Raw genomic sequence first — 17,923 nt, 5'->3', positions numbered from 1 at the left:
TACTTACTTATAGTTGTATTTACATATTAATTACATAGTTACATAATGACAGCTAGATTTACATCTGATTTGTATTCTGTATTGACACATTCAACTTTATTTTTTTCTGCAAAACAGGGCTGTATGTAGAATGTGTAACTTTTAGGAAAATTCAAATAATAGTAAAATATCTCCTCTTCCACTTACAAACACACATATGGTATTGATTAAGAATTTGTAGTCCACACATTTAAAAGAATTTCCCCGATTGCTTCCATGAGCTGTGAGTTATAATTAATGTTGAATTACACTATGGCTTTTTAGTGTAACAAAACTTTATTACAGGCAGGTTTGGATAGTTTCTGTTGGTCCGTTTGTCATGAATAGTTTACATAATGTAGGCAGCAGTCATTTTTCAAGAGGTTTTAAAAAATAATAAAATAGTTACTAGATTTTTTATGAAGACAAAATGTCTGTGCAGAAGTAACTTCAGATTCTTATGTACTTATCCATTACCTGCCCTTTTTCTGCTCTAAATGTGCCATACAGTTTCTCATAGACGACTGCGTAGTGGAAAAAGTGACCCACCCTCGCTCTTCACCACTTTAGAAGTGTTCAGTCCTAAGAGAGAGAGAGACCCGCTCTTGGCCCTCTGCTTTTTTTCCAGTCCCTTGGAAGACACACACACACACACACACACACACACACACACACACACACACACGTTACCTCCCCTTTCCCTCCTTGCACACATGCACTATAGCCTCCTTCAGGCCTGTGTGGCTTATAGAGCTCCAGTGCTTCATGCCTGCTTTGTCAGAGGTCTTGCATAGAAATGTAGCAAGAGCTTTGTAGGGGAAAAATATGTAGTTTCCTAGTTTGATCTGTCTAGGCATGATTTAACATTAGAAGTGGATGATATGATAATATGATATTGCGTGTACCATTAAAAAGACGAATTACAGAGAGTCTGTAAACAACAACAACTGGTGTATTAGAGTTAGAGACATTAAAATCTGGCAAACAGTTCAATAACTAAGTTTCAAAGTTTCATTTAAATAAGCTAGTACCAGGTTCACATTGTATTTAGTCTACATTCAAGGGAAATTTCTGCATAATTCAATTGCTGAAGCAATCAGTGCAAGGCAAAACCCATTTTGTTTATGCTCCATGGTGTGGTGAATGTTAGGTTGTATTGCATTTCATCATCTCACTGTCAATATTCCCTTCAGATCGTGAATGAGGTTATGTTTAAAATACTTAGCTGCATATTTGATTTAATTAATATTTGAAAAGTATTTGCTGATAAAAAGAATAAATTATAAAATCATGCATGTTAACTAAGCTGTTCATTTTTTTGTTGTGGTATCTGTTGGTATTGATCATTGCAATTCTACTCTCAATATTATTATCAAGCTCAAATTTTGTTGTGACAGCCCTACAGTATCTTCATGAACCGCAGAGTAACAACTTGCTGATTATATGCCAGCCTATTTTGCAGTAAGCTCATTATATTCTTTTATTTTTCCATTGATTTTTTTTTTCACTGATCTTTTTCAAATGTGTATATTTTTGCTCTTAGCAATCATTCAGGAGGTTGCATGTGAGTGTGTGAGTAGGATGAGGATGTTGCAGTGTGCGTGTATATGTCTGTAGATGACTCCAAGCTAGCCAAGACTAGAGCTAATGTAATCCCCTCACTGTAAAAGCAGATGGGCATTGCTTCCTCTTTGAACTCTGAAGGAAATTGAAGTCTCCAGACCAAGGCCTTGCTATGGAAACTCCACTGATTAGCTCCAGAGTCTAGCTGTGTAAAGTCTGCATCTGAGTCTGATCTGTCCAGGACAGCCTCCAGAATGTCAACTAGCACTCATTTTGCTCAGTTCTTTATGACCATCCAACATCTGGGTTCCAACGGGTGGACTGATAGTAAGTATGACGTATGGCTTGTCAGTAAAGATGACGTATGTATGACGTATGAGTTCTGCTTAGTGCTGAAAGCTTGATTTGATACAGTACTGCAGTCCACTGCAGTCTAGGGAAGCATGATGTGGACATAATGCTGCATTCACAGGTTGGTGTATGCAACTGACAGTGGTATACATTCGTGTAAACGTTGTCATAGTGCCTGCCTGTGTGTTGTTGGTGTTAGCCACTATTTTACTGTAAAAGCTGTTCTGAACACACGCTCATCTTTCTGATGGTGTTTTCATTGAAATGAGGGTTTTATTGTACAAGGAAAGAAAAAGATGGATTATCCTGTTTGCCATTGTCATATAAACGCAGCATAAAATGTAGCATATTGCAATAACCTTATGAGATATGATGAATTCTAGCATTTTATGCAATACCTTGGACTAATTCAAAACATGAAGGTGAATAACATAGTGGATAGTCCCACCATCTCGCACGACTGGGGTTCAATTCCCCATTCAGGTACCTGACATACATGCCGTCTAATCTATGTATGTTGCTCTGACGCAGCATATGCATGATGTAATTTGATTCACTGTTATCATAGCCTTTTGCAATGTGTTTTTTGCAGAAGTTAATATTGCAATGATGGCAAAAATGTGTTTCCTAGCGCAGACCTTGTACAGTCCGATTAAAGTTCAGTATTTTTCCACCAAAAGTGGATTTTTTCCAGTGTTAATTTACAGTTTTTGTCCGTTTTTTTTTTTTATGAGACGTTTTTCTAAAGCAAGAATGATGATAAAAATGACCTTTCCTATGTTTCCATGGTGTATTATCTGCAACTAGTTTAAAGTTCAAAATGAAATCTGAATAATTTCTATGTACTAAAAACTTTACACATAAAATCGTTAATTACCTATCAGCTTGGTAGCTAGTATTCTGGTTCTTGCTTAGTGTACCTATAATAATTACCTATATTTATTTATGTATCTATAAATAAATTGAACTCAAACATCTGCACTAGAGTAAAATAGTCTTAGGCGAGCTCTAAGTGATATGTTCTTCATTATGGTAGGTTAGAAATAATAGTGGGATTGCTGGAGAACATTATATCACTGCCTTAGAGTTTCCAAATGCAGTTTTGATCTTGTTCTTTACCCTGTGGAAGCCTATAGAAGGTCATTTTTGCGCTATGTCTTATATTAAAAGCACATTTCGCAAGATAACACCAACATTGTTTTACAATCTCTGGAAGAAAAAAGCTTTTTGAAGAAAGCTATTCTGCTGTTCTTTTAATTTCATTTACCTGCTGGTCTGGGCTAGATGTCATGATGTGTCAAGTCAATGTTTCATCAGACTTATTACACCCTTATGGAAGTATAATAGCACAATACGCTGCTTAAGTTTCTGCCTTAGTGTTTGGAGAAGGACACAGTTGGACACTGCGTTTTCCCTCTGGCCCTGTCTCAAAGCTGTGTCGCCACTCTGCCTCATTTTGCATGTTACTGTGAACCTTCGCCATGTTTAAGTGAGTGCCTAAGCCTTCAGTCGTTAGGGGAAGGCTTTCACAAAACGCTTCTAAAGCGAGTCAGCATAGGTGCTGTCTCACGAAACATGACTGTCTCTTTCATATTACACAATTCCATGTTAAAGGACATTTGCTGTAACAGTGCGAAAACAAATTAAGAGAAATATGACACAATAAAAAGTAACAAAATGTCTTAGGGCTAATCTGAACATTTTGGGAATAATACTGACTTTAAGAAACTATAACTGTTAATGTTGTCTGTTATAATTGAATGTTCAGAAATGAAACAGACTTCAGTAGTTTTAGTGAAACAGTGCTTTATTGACTGATGTGCTTGTCAGTTGTTAACTGTAGATTTTACAATCATAATTAATTAATAATAATCAATTGCAATATTTAACAGATTGAGGAAAAATAAAACAAAATTTAGCCTGTGCAAAAGTTATGGCAACTATTTTTTTGTATGTATTAAACTCAGCAAATAAATAGAAATTGTGCCCTAAAATTAGCATCTCACAGCAGTTTGGTTTGGAAGTATTTAATGTTTTTAGAAGTCAATCACTTCTTGCGCCAGGCTTGGAATTTACTCACATTTAGCAGGATGTAGATTCTTCACAAGGAGGTGCCTTTAGTACTCAAGCAGATTTTGGTGCCTCCCAAGAGTGTTGGTGCACAAAGCATTTGGTGCTTCGCATCAATGACATATTGAAAATATATGAAATATTAATTTGACACGGATGACAGCACTTGAAACAATGACGAACTCATTAGCCCTCTAATGCAACATCTCTCCTTTGTTCTGTAATGACGGACAGATGGGCAGAGCGAGGGTCAAAGCTGTCCCACATCTTTGACAACAAAAGGGACTTTTGGGAGTGAAACCAGAATGACACTGCAGTGAAGGCAGGGTGGCATGTTTCTGTTTCTCACTGTGTCTCTCTTATTCAAGCTCCTTCTCTCTCTTTTTGTTTTTGTCTCTCTCCTGTCCTCTGTCTTCTTAGACTCTCTCTCATACCTTGTCTCTCTCACTTTCTCTGTCTCTTCCTCATGCTTTTTCTTTTATCTCTCTCTCTCTCTCTCTCTCTCAAATCAAATCAAATCAAATATACTTTACATGGTGTGACAGGGTGAGAGATCTATGTTACCAAAGCCATACAGTACATTAAAGTTAATTCAGCAGAACAGTTAAAATAAAAAATATATGTATATATTAAGTTTGAATTATTAGTATGAAAATACATACAACAAAAACTCCCTCTCTCACTTATGCTCTCTGGAGGTCTGGCGACACCTGTAGTGTTATGTAAAGACTTTTTAGTTGCATAACTCAAAACATTTCTGTTTCTACCATGTGTTGCCAGCATCCAACATGGCTGTACCCCTCTCTTTCTCTCTCTCTTTTCTTGTCTCCCTCTCTCTCTGGCATTCACATTTGTGCCGTATGATCGAGCAGCTGCTGCTAAATCCATTACTGTTGCTCAGCTGTGTGACTTCATACAATAGCCTTGCAACGGAGGTTATTTGTGCAAAAGGCCAGACACTGATCTGAGGCCAGTTTTGCCTTGTCCGTTGTAGTGGCGCTGTGCAGGATTACATGAGAGGAAGCAGAGCAAACTCAAACAGGTAACACTTGAAGCCTGGGACATCACCAGCTGAGTCTGGATAATAATGTAAATGTACTGTAGACATAATTCTGGAAAAATATTGTCTGCAGAATTATCGTGATATTATCATGATCCAAATACAGTTACTGCCACGTGAGCGTTACAGAGCCTTTCTCTATAGCTTGCATTTTCCCTGAGTGTAATGTTTACTATATCTAACATTACTAAATTATTTATAATAATTACTGTATCCTGCACAGACGGCTCTGGTTCTCTGCACTCGCTGATTAGAAAGCAAAATATTGCCAATCTGGCATGTTGGCACTTTTGCTCTGAACAAGTTCATCCATTTTACTCTCTACTTAGATCTCACAAGTTTTCGTTTCATTTGCATATTCACCAGCGTTTTTTGCCAGACTGTCTGTTATAACGTTTGAGCATGTATGTGTGAGGTTAATTATTCTTTAGCTACTTTGAATTATTTACTTTCTACCATAAATTGTTCAGTTGGTAGTATGAATTACTCAGTAGCTATTATTAATTATTTAGGAACCACTATGAATAATTCACTAACTGCTAGGATTGATTCACTAGTAACTAGTAATTTTTAAGTGGTTATTTATTCAGTAGCCTCTATGAATTATTCAATAGCTGATATAAATTATTCACTAACTACTATTATTTAGTAGTTGCTATGACTTGTTACTATGATGTATTCAGTAGCCACTATGAATTATTCAGTAACAGCTATGTGTTACAGAGTAGCGACTATAAATTATTCTAAATTACTTGAATTTAATGAATTGTTCAGTAATTTCTATGAATTTACTAAAAATCCTAAGACTCTTTTCTAGCTTTTTTCTAGTGTTTTCAGAATAACTGAAGTGTAGACCCACATACAGACCTTTAGGGTTTAGGCGGCTAACGCACAGACACACACACTCACTCAAATTCAGTTCAGTTCACTTGTTTGTTCATTACCTTTATTTAATCAGACAGGTAAACTAAGGACACATTACCCTTTTGAAACTGACACTAAGATTATACTTGGAGTATCAGCATTCAAATACATAACCAGGCACATACTGGCAACATACATTACTGTCATTCTTTCGTGTTTGTGTATTGTTTGACACAAGGTGAATCATGATTTTAATAATGTGACAAATGCTGTGACAAGTACTTCCTCTGATATGCATTCCTACACAAACACACACACACACCAGTTCCAGCTGAATTCTGGCACCAGTGTTTTTATTATTTGGAAGATCCATTCTGTAACTGAGCAACCGGAGACACATCATCTGTTACATTTCATCATTTTGCACAAATGTATTAAATTCAGTGGACCTGCCAATAAGACAAACTCCACATTATTCTTTCTAAAGACTCCCTCCTGATCTTTTTCTCTTTGACACAAGAATTGCAAATATTTTTCAATGACAGCAAAAATATTTTTATAAAAATGCATATCTTTATTTATTAGGTTTCCCGTCATCAGTGTTTTTTAGATTTGTTCTTATTTTTCTCATTTTTGTCCCTTGATGTAGTGTCTGTGTTCCTGTTCCTATTTAAAAGCCTTAAAATGTATATATGTACATATATTTAATCAGTCAGAAGAAGTAATTAAAATGCCCCGCTTTAATGCAGTGTTTGTATTTTTTTTTCCTCTGCTAGGTACCCACCGTTTTTCGATGACAACCCTTTTGGCATCTATCAGAAAATCCTGGCAGGAAAGCTGGAGTTTCCACGGCATCTGGATTTCTACGTAAAGTAAGCTCGAGCCAAACAAGGCAATGACAAATTAATTAACCTTTTATTATGAGCTCTCCATTAAACATATGCTTAGAAAGTACACAAGTCTATTAATCAAGCTGAGCTCTGGTTCCCTGAGAGTCCATAATTGCTGGTTTTTGAGAGACATTAGTACACCAAGTCACCTTTGCCCGCTCTGCTAATGCATGCTTGTTGGTGGGCTTGCTTTTCTGACCTGTACACAGCTAACTGGTCTGTAGTCCACAGACAAATAAGTTAGCATCCACACACGCAAACCAAAATGGCCTGTAATGAACTGGCTTGTGCCGATGTGAACCCATTAGCTCAGGCCAGAGACAGCTGCAGAGTGCAGGAATGCAGCTGATTACTCCCTCTTTTCCTAACAACCCGAATCCCTCTGACCCACATAGAGCACAGCACAGTCAACCCTTCTACTAAAAACACCATACTTCAGGCTTATGTGGTCATACAGCCTGTGGAGATACTGCTTGATCCTTGTCTTACCATCTGTATTTTTGTCCATTTTATATACACAGTGTTGTGCACAGGTCAGAAACCATCCTTCATTTATTTAATTTCCAATAATGTATTATTAATTTTTCATAGATAGAATATAGAAGAGAAGGATGGGCAAAGTCAAAAGAAGGCAAAAAAATGAAAAACGTCCACGAAAACTGTCACCATCAGATAAACAGCACTTAAAGCTTTCATCTTTGAGAGAGAGGAGAAAATCAAGCTCCACTCTTACTTCAGATCTGAAAAAAATCTGTCCAGGTGTTTCTGTCCATCCTTCTACTCAATTTGTGATAACATGAGAAGCAGAAAACACAACCAACTTCTAAGACTAAACTTTGGAAAAATATATGGAAACATGATTGAAATATTGAAGTGTGAGATGATTTAGGCATGCAGTTAGAATGATGCTCATAACTAAAACACAAGCTTCCATTACTTGTTATCTACATTAGACTCGTAGCTCCAAAGCAAAAGTTAAGAAGCAAACATCAGACACCAGACATGTCTTGGCTGATCGACAACATTTGGAGTAAAAGGACAATTGGGGAAAATTTAAATTTTTTTCCAAACTATTCCTAAATTACACATTTATCAAGTAGAAGTAATATAGATAAGGCCAGGAAGAGTCCCACTTTCCTGTCAAAGCAAAACTTATGAGTTCCTCATAAAACCTGCTTTGGAATTTCTGAGACTTTGTAAAATGCTGTCCTGTACAACAGGAGCGCCCAAAATATTTTGGCACAGCTGATCAGGTGAGCTGAGTGATGGGTGAAGTGTTAAGAAAAGAAGAGTTCTTGCTGTGGAATCAGCTGAAATTTATGTCACTTTCAAAATAAATCTTGTCATGTCAGCCAAATGAAAATCTTTTTTGCCACCATTATGGCTTGCAGGCCAGAATCAGGCAGTCGTGCCGAAGAACAGCTTCACAGTTCTAGCATGAAAGAGGCTGCTGTAGCTTCCTAGTCCATTCACATCAGCATTATATCCTGGTTTGTGGGAGCCTTGTACATTCACATGTCAGCACATACTGGAGACATATGAAGCCACTTCAACTGATTCAGACCCTTGGGCACAATGCAGTTTTCTGACTGGAACCATATCTGTGGCTTTGACAGTGAAAAGTAGGCCAGATATCAGTAAAACCAGGGCTGTATGTCAGCAGAGGCTTGAAGAGACAGACTAGATAAGCTATCTCTGAGAAACTGGTTAGCATCTGCATGGCAGCTCCATGTGCTGAGCCTAGCAAGAGTGCAGGCTAAGGTCACTACAAATGCAAGCCCTGGAGGCACTGCGCACATTAGCTTGACAATATAATAAGCAAAGGAAATATGAGGCTCCTATAATGCAGTCAACATGCTAATAGGCTAGTTGGCAGCACACAGAGTAAGATGCACATGGTTGCCCTTAGAATTGAATATATGGCAAGAGATGGGAATACTTGCAATTGAATTGTGAAGGCAGCAATAAATCATGAATGTAAGTGGCTAAGTCTGACATGTGGGTAGAACGCTGCCTCCGTGTAGTGCAAACTCTATGGAAATGTATTTGCTTCCCGATAGGAAGGTTTCCTCCTTCCACGCCAATAATGCCACTTTAATTTGATCTCCACTTTAAGGTGGAGCTAAACTGCATAAGCTGTTACATCATAACACATGACATCACAACCACGATTAATTCAAAACTATTTTTGCACTCAGTTTAGTTGAAACTTTAAGAGTGTTTCCAAATTGTCAAGCTGTTATTTCCCAGAAGCGAGGAACATGTGGTTTTCCAAGATGTAAACCCTTCAAGATAAATTACACGGCTGTCATGAAACACTAGTATATTGCAGAAACATTATTGTTACTCCTGTTTTGTTGTTGCTACAGTCATGCAAAGATTTCATTTAAATGCACTGGGCGTAGGATGTGTGAGGAATTTTTTATAACCATGTTCTATAAATGGGGTACAGCCCAATTTCCAAAAAAGTTGGGACACTGTTCAAAATGTAAATAAAAACAAATTTCGATGATGTGCAAATCATTTAAACCCTATATTTCATTGAAAATCGTACAAAGACAACAAATCAAATGTTGAAACTGAGAAATGTTATTGTTTTTTGAAAAATATATGCCAAATTTGAATTGAACAACACGTTCCAAAAAAGTTGACTGCTGTAGTTTTGAAAGTGAAATGTTTTCCCATTTTTGTTTGATATAAGATTTCAGCTGCTCATCAGTTCAGGGTCTCCTTTGTCTTATTTTTAATTTTATAATGCGGCAGATGTTTTCAGTGGGTGACAGGTCTGGACTGCAGGCAGGTCAGTTTAGCGCCCGGACTCTTTTAACACAGAGCGATGCTGTTGTAATACATGCAGAATGTGGTTTGACATTGTCTTGCTGAAATAATCAAGACCTTCCCTGAGAAAGTCATTGTCTGGATTGCAGCATATGTTGCCAAAACATGTATATGTCGTTCAGCATTAATGGTGCCTTCACAGATGTGTACTAATGCACCCCTATACCATCATGAATACTGGCTTTTGAACTGTGCATTGATAACAAGCTGAGTGGTCTTTAGCCGGATGACACAGTGTCCATAATTTCCAAAAAGAAATTCAAATGTCGATTCGTCAGACCACAGGACACTTTTCCACTTCCCCTCAGTCCATTTTAAATGAGCTCAGGCCCAGAGAAGGTGGTGGCATTTCTCGATTCAGTTTATATATGGTTTCTTCTTTGCATTTAAGAGTTTTAATTAGCATTTGTGGATGCAGCAAAAAACTATTTTCACAGACAGTGGTTTTCAGAAGTGTTTCTGAGCCCATGCAGTAATTTCCACTACAGAATCATGTCTGTTTTTAATGCACTGCCGTCTGAAGGCCCAAAGATTATGGCCAGCAAATACTGTTAATACTGGCACAGACACAAAAACAGACTGTTTAATTATAATGGAATAAAAGAGGAAAATGGTCTTTTTTTGATACATAAACCCACACAAACATTATAAGTGGACCTCAAAAAAAAAAGATACAAATAAGAAAAATATAGGGTATGGGCATTTTAATGTGCATTTTAAATTAGCTAAGAAAAAAATGAGTTATGCTACATTGAAAGTAAGAGGCAACTATTTATCACAATGACTCATATGAATATACTACAACATTCTGCCATATAGGTGAAGCAGCAGCATTCAAATACAGCATGAGGGAACTTGCGTTATTCATTGTTATTCCGTAACTTTGCAACACAGATCAACAATAATAAAAAATAATAAATTGGCTAATTGCCAAATGCGTGTTTGGAGTAAAAATTTGCTGTTTCTGATCTTGGCCGATTTTGATCATGCATCCCTAGGAAGCTTGAGTCCTTTCTGTTGTTGTGTTTGTCCTTTCAGGGATCTCATCAAGAAATTTCTGGTAATTGACCGGGCAAGAAGACTTGGGAACATGAAGGTAAGCATGGCATTATTCTTTCACAGTCAGCTGACCTTATCTCATTTGAGTACAATAACAACCCCACAGAATAGAGAATAGAGAAAATTCTCTAGAAACTTTTTTTAATCAATGAACTCAGATGCGCTCATTGCAACTGTGCACACACAACTTGTATAATCTCCATAGAAAAGCAGTGGCAATAGAATGGGACACTCTGGAGCAGTTGCACATGATCCTAAGGCCTGGAGTGTCCAATCTTATCCACAAAGGGCCAATGTTGCTGCAAGTTTTCATGCCAAACAAGTGGGAGCACACAGGATTGAATTGTTCTCAGCCTTCAAACAATTGCTCATGTGTGCTTCTGCCTTATTGGAATGAAAACCTGCAGCCCCACTAAACCCTTTGACTATAAGACTGGATACCCTAAGGCCACCATGCCCAATGCCAAGTGTCAGCTAGACAGGTATAAAGCCCCCCAGCTTTGGGCGGCATTCTCGGGAGTGATGGAGCTCCATCTGATACCTTTGGTGTGAGTTGGTGTTGCCTTTGTGATCATTCAACATAAGTACCTGACCTCACTAATGCTCTTGGGACTGAATACAATCAAATCCTCACAGTAAAGTTCCAACATTTGATGTTAATCCTTCCCAGAAAAGCAGAGTCTGTTACTGTAGCAAAGGAGAAACAAACTCCCTGTCAATCCCCCTGATTTCAGAAGAAATGTTGAATGAGCAGGTGTCTTCAAACTTTTGGACATGGTATTTAAGTTAGCTTTAATAAAGATTTTGACTCATATTCAGTGTTAACAGAATGTTCTACAAACCTGACATAGCTTTTGAACTGAAACATTGGAACTGTTTTGTTCTATTTTACAAGCCTTAAAATTACCCCAAAGGGAACCTTAAACAGTAACTTTGACAGAGACCACATTTCCAGAAAGAAAATTAGTTTAGTTTTTATGTATTTTGAACTGTTCTATTAAAATGATATGAATCACACATCACTTGTATTGCTGTGTATTGCAGTTAACTACGTTTTTTCTGTCAATACTGCTAAAATTGAAAATCAATATTGCTGTGTGAAACTAATACTGGTATACGGGTATAGACAATAATAGCGCCGAGTGCTAATTTATCATCAGTATCAACCATTTGTTTAGCTGAACTACTGTTATAAAATATGGAAAAATGTCATTCCCGCAACAGCTTAAGCTCTAAAAAGGGTCCCAGCATGCTTTCAAACAGTATGCCTGGAAAGAAATGTGATCCTGGTCTAGCTGCTTAGGAAAGGTCTTCTTAATTACCAAAATGAGAAGTGAACATATCTATGGAAAGATTAGTTGAGAGAGTCTCTGAAAATCACCCATCTCTCACAATGTTTAGGCTTCTGTCTCTCAGCTGAAGTGATCAGGTCAGAAGGGAAAATAGTAGCTGGGAAAATGGTAGCACTTGCCAGCTTTGGTGAACGTTGCCAGCCACAGTTCTCCATCTAATGGAAGCAATGTTTTAAATTGTACTTTAATAGAGGATATTTTACAAATTAGCATTTGATGCGATGGCAGCAGTGTGCTTGGTTTCTCTGTTTTTGTAATATGTTACATACTACTGTGGTGATGTCATCTGTCCTGAGGAGTGCGTGAATGGATATGTCTGGGCATCATTTTCCGTTTTCCCATCAACTGTAGTTATGGTAATAAGCTCATAGGTGATTATTCACAGCAAGTGTTGATTTTACCTTTTTTCTTTTGCTCTCTCTGCACATCACAAATATGGTTTCCCCAAAGAACTTCGGTGTTCATGTATTGCTGCCAAATCTTTAATTTCCCCTTATTTTCTTTATTTGAAGTTAGTTGAAACAAAGAAGGCATCATGGAAGTTCTACATGATTTAATGACATACAGGTTTTATTTTTCTGTTGTGGGCAGTCTGCCTGCACATCTTTTCCTACTCTTTGGCTTTGGGTGACATTGTGAAGATGAAAGAGCATGTTGGAGGAATTTACACCCATTGTTCATGATTTCACCCTGCGTTCTTGAATCTTGCGAAAGTCCATTGTTATCACTTTATATTCGGCTATGATCCCATACGGACATAAAGGCTGATTTAGTGTGAAAGGGAGAAGTCCTTTTATTGATTCCATATTTCACAGTTCAGTTTCAATTGTCAGTTTTCTTCCTGCCTTTATCCATTACTTCAAAGTCAGTGATGGGCTGCTTTTTCGTGTCCTTTTTATCTTGTAGAATGGAGCAGAAGACGTGAAAAAGCACAGGTGGTTCAAGTCTGTAGATTGGGAGGCAGTTCCGAATAGAAGACTCAAGGTAAATATGGCCTCTCTCTTAATTTTCTAATTTCATTTTCCTCTGTTGTAAAGTCTTGTAGTCATATGAAACCATATGGCACGGTTATATAATTAAACTGTTTTTATAAAGATAATATAACACTATTGTTGTAGATCATCGTGAATCTTTCAGTACTACCCTTAATAGCTGAATGTTTATATATATATATATATATATTATTATATATATATATATATATATATATATAATATATATATATGGACTGGCCAATTCAATTAGTACACCCCCTTTTATCTGATATCTGTTATTTGGGTGGTGGATCATTCCCAGCACTGCAGAGACACTGACATGGTGGTGGTGTGTTAGTGTGTGTTGTGCTTGTACGAGTAGATCAGGCACAGCAGTGCTGCTGGAGTTTTCAAACACTGTATCCACGCACTGTCCACTCTACATCCACCCTTATAGATGTAAAGTCAGAGACGATTGCTCATCTTTTGCTGCACAGGTTGTGTTGGTCGTCCTCTGATCCTTCATCAGTAGTCACAGGGTGCTGCCCACAGGATGCTGTTAGCTGGATATTTTTGGTTGATCAGCAATCCTCCTTAGTCACAGGACTCTGCAGTTCCTTGTTCAATCACTAGATGGAAATACAGACCTCTTGACTTTTGACTATAGGAGTGAAGACCTATTTACAGTCTGTTTTTTTACAGTCTGATTTTTAAGGACGAAAAAACGCAAGTTTTGAAAATGAACATGTATATTAATGAGTCCAAAACTGACGGACTGCGACGCTGAGTAATTTTAATCAGAGCCTGCTGGAGTTCCTGGGTTGTACTGATGGGTTAAAATCAGAGCTCCATTGTCATGGTTGCAACCCAAACGAACATGTGTTAGGATGGCAGCGGAACTCTTGAAGTTTTCAGAGTGTTTAGACAGAAGAACACTTCAGACTTGGTGTGAAGTTCCCACTACATTAAAATTGCATCTGTTTTGTCCAAAAAAAATCTTATTTGGTGTGAATAGACCTTAACAGTCCAGCCCTACTCTCAATCGGTATTGACTATTGCTGAAAGGCGATCGGTATCAGCCCCAAAAACGCTGAACGGTTCATCTCAAAATATATACATTGCCTTTCAAATGTTCCAAAAAATGTTTTTTTAGAAAACAATAAAACAGGGAAGCCATTAAAAAGCCATTCTGACCTAAAATTAGAATTCAATATGTTATTTGTTGCATTCTGCAGTATTCTGTAGCACATAATTGCATCCCTTAGCCTTATTAGTTTTACAGAATTCACAATGTTTGTATATTTTCATGTTTTCAGTCATCAATATTCTCTTACTACAATACTCATCATGCAAAACACAAACATATCGTACAACCATTGTGAAACCCTGTGGTATAAACCAATCTTGATTGCTAGCCTATCCACTGATCTATAGGCCATTAAACATAACCAAGCTGAAATAAGATATCTAGATGGACTCTATCCTGCTAACTAATTAAAGCTAAATCATTCAACTGCACTTTAAAAGGAATAAAAAAATAGAAAAATAAATCAATAAAAAATGTAAGTATTATTTTTACATTTTTTTTGGTTTTAGGGTAAGGGTTTGGGACAGCAACCTCCCAATCGAAAGTACCTTATAAATGATGATTTTGTATATATGTAGCTTATTACCATCTCAGTTAATGGATTTATGTCTTGGGGCCACAGTTTAAACTAATTCAGTAGAACACTAAAATAATAATAATATGCAGCTCAACATGCTTGATAATGCTACATGTTGACTATCGTGCCATTCCTTTTAAAATCCTTTTATCTTTATAGAGCCTGGATATTGGCCCAGATAGTTTCCAGCACGCTGTGGCGGTTTCTGTGGTGGCATAATTACAGAAGCCATGTGTTACAATTTTGTCAGTGTTCTCTCTTTAATGTCTTAATGTCTTGCTCTTTTTTTTCTCTTTCTCCTCAAAGCCACCCATAATTCCTAAGGTGTCTCACGAAGGTGACACATCTAACTTTGACACCTACCCTGAAGACGAATGGAAGAAGGACACTCCGGTGCCGCCAAAGGATCTAGAGATTTTCAAGAATTTCTGAAAGAACTTTTTAAATGGAAAAACGTAAGGAAGAAAAAAGTGGCTGTCAGAATAGGACATCCATTTATTCGTTCCTAAATGGGGGCCAGTCTGTGCCTGTGCTTCTCTCCCCTCTGGACTGATGTTATGGAGAAAGATCTGAGATCGTGTTTGAGGTAGTAACCATCATCATGAAGATCAACTGTATAGAGAAGAAAACTCCATTCCCTTTACTTCTATTTCTTGGGGCCTACTTTTCTTATGCAAAAATGGATCCTGCACCAAAAATGACTTTTTGTTTTTGTAACGTGCATATCTGCAATAATGTTTGTTTTTTTTATGGTTCCTTTTGCTGGATCAATACAACATCTTTGATTACCTCAGAAAAGTGGATTTATGTTCCTCGGTACCCAGGAGACTTTATGTTTTTATGTTGCTGCAAAGCCGAGAAGAGCACACTACAAACTAGCAGTCTGATGTCATTTATTTATTGATAAGCTATCTGGAATTTAAAGGTTGGGACATGGAGCGTGTTGTATAAGTTGATATGAAGTCATGTAGTCATAGATGCCTCCAGTGTCTCAGACCAAAAGCCAGAAAACCCAAAGCGTTACATGTTAAATGTTACTTTGAGTACAGGTCTCAGACTGTTCGTTACAGGTAATTATTTGCTCTTAAGTAATTAAAGGCTTTGTCACTATGGGCATGGAACCTTACTAGAGGTAACTGTACCAAATCTGCCTCAGCTTTCAAACAAATGGTCAAGGATTGAGGATTTTAATTTGAGTTTAAAATAAGTTGTGACTTGGTGCTTTAAGATACACGATAACTGGAATCTTGAACACAAACTTTGTTTACCTTGAGGTTTTCTGCACCCTTAGGCTTTCTAACCTTCTAGTCATAAAGTTGTGTCCTTGTCATGTCCTACTGTAAATACTTTCTAATCAACCTTGAGTGCATGTACGTAAATGAACTTTCAGCACTTGCCTAAGGTGGCCTTATATTAGGATGTGTAAATCGTCTTTTTAAAAAACATGGTACTGGTGTGTTTAAAGCAATTGGTGCAGTCAAAGTGTTTTTACAGGATATATCAAAGGACAAAAGACAGATCATGTCTGCTGAAGTTTACGCTTCATATTTATTAATCTGCTTTTGGATCCAGTTTTGGAAAGTCATAACTGTGACAGCTACAACGTGCAAAAATTATGCAAATTCTTGTTTTAGCTGCAGGTAAGAACTTTGTTAATGCGCTGTCAATTTCAGAAGTGTAGCAATATGAGGCAAAACAATTACAAAACTTACAATATAATACCTTTGAAAAAAAAAATAGTTCCCATGCACTTATGAAGATCATTATTAATATGTTTTGCATGATATAGGGGGGCTGGAACTGCAGCAAAAAAAATAATTTAATTTCATGTTTTTAAAAAAAGCATTTGTTGTCTCGAGTCCCAGTCACACTAGCTTTTTGCCAGCGAAATTTTGTGAACAAAAGTGCATTAATTTTAATAGAGTTCACAGACATGAGCAGTTTTGCATTGCAGACTTCTGTAGTGAATAAATTTTGCATGTAAAACTTGGCATCAAGTTCAACTTTGGTGAACTTTCACATGCCCTCAACCAGTTGTGCTACTGCTTTGGCTACAGGAAGGGGCTTCATGTAGCAGTGATGAAGATCCAAAATGGAAGAAATGCTTTTTAACGTTTCTTGTCTATGGGCTATAAATAAACACGTAAAAGAGAGAGTCACTCAGGAGACTGTATGAGGTAGTATTGTGCTTTTACATTTTACAGTTGGCAAGATAGCCAGCTTGGTAGCTGCTAGGTTAGCTGCTAGGCTAAGTGCTGCTGCACATACCTGTCACCCCAAGGTCGCCAACCATGTTAGTTGTATACCTGGGCTGCATTTTGCATCAGTATCACAGTATGTAATTATCCAGTATACTTGTGTATACCTTTGTGTTTTACTCTTGATGGTAGGTAAGATAGCCAGCCTGCTAACTGCTAAGTTAGCTGCATGGCTAAACGCTGCTGCACTCACCTGTCACCCCACTGCCGCCAACCACACCAGTTATCTACACTTATTTTGCTACAACTCAGCAAAACAGAGTAAATTCTTTCACAGGTATCGACTTATCCACTTTAATTATATTTATTTCTGTGTTTTGCCTTTTTTTCTTGTGTGTTAGTTGGTTAGCAAGTTAGCTAGCTTCCTAACTGCTCCAGCATGGCGGCAATCTTTTGGTCCAGCCTTGGTCATGCCATTTTCGCAAGTTGACACATACTGCAAATTACTAGTGTGACTGCTGATTTACGTGGTGTGTGTTAGTTAGTTATCAACATTTGTGTGCTAGGGTAAAAAGTGTGAAAGTGTGTGGTTTTAATTTTTTTAATTTTAAATGTATACTTTGCCTATTCTGAAAAGAAAAACTGTGTTTTACTTTGTTCTTTTGCTACAATGAAAACTGAAGTTCTGTGAACTTAATGACCTGAAAGTCCAATATAGGAAAATTTTATACTCAACTTTAATAATGCCTTTTATTCTGTTCTTTAGTAGTTTCCTTAGATTGCCTTCTTCGAAACTTTGACAGTGTATTTAAAGTGGTGCAAGTGCAGTATTATCTGCTGTTATGGGAGCTAAAAATAAATTTTATGTGAACAGAGCTCTGGTATTCTTGCATTGCTTTTTTTCCAATCTAAACATGTTAGATTTTGGGTAGAAATTTCAGATGTATCAGATTTTACAGCTAGATGTTGTTTCTTTGTCATCTACAGAGCCAACAAGCTTCTACTTGAGTAAGAGAGTTTCT

At 37.3% G+C, this 17,923-nt stretch overlaps 1 protein-coding gene across 1 annotated transcript in view; it reads left to right on the top strand.

Moving 5' to 3' along the window:
* The window catches only part of prkx (protein kinase X-linked), a 57,758-nt gene extending 40,753 nt beyond the window's left edge, over nucleotides 1-17,005 (top strand). Inside the window, exons 5-8 of the mRNA XM_036563559.1 lie at nucleotides 6,703-6,798; nucleotides 10,693-10,750; nucleotides 12,972-13,049; nucleotides 15,010-17,005. Coding sequence (XP_036419452.1) covers nucleotides 6,703-6,798; nucleotides 10,693-10,750; nucleotides 12,972-13,049; nucleotides 15,010-15,135 — 358 coding nt within the window. The 3' untranslated portion in view covers nucleotides 15,136-17,005. The remainder of the gene's footprint in view (nucleotides 1-6,702; nucleotides 6,799-10,692; nucleotides 10,751-12,971; nucleotides 13,050-15,009) is intronic.
* The last annotated feature ends 918 nt before the right edge of the window (nucleotides 17,006-17,923 follow it).

Source organism: Colossoma macropomum, unplaced genomic scaffold (assembly GCF_904425465.1).
Source record: "Colossoma macropomum unplaced genomic scaffold, Colossoma_macropomum, whole genome shotgun sequence".
In the NCBI taxonomy this organism is placed as follows: domain Eukaryota; kingdom Metazoa; phylum Chordata; class Actinopteri; order Characiformes; family Serrasalmidae; genus Colossoma; species Colossoma macropomum.
Note: the sequence above shows the minus strand (reverse complement) of the source record. Positions and strands in the feature narration are given on the sequence as shown.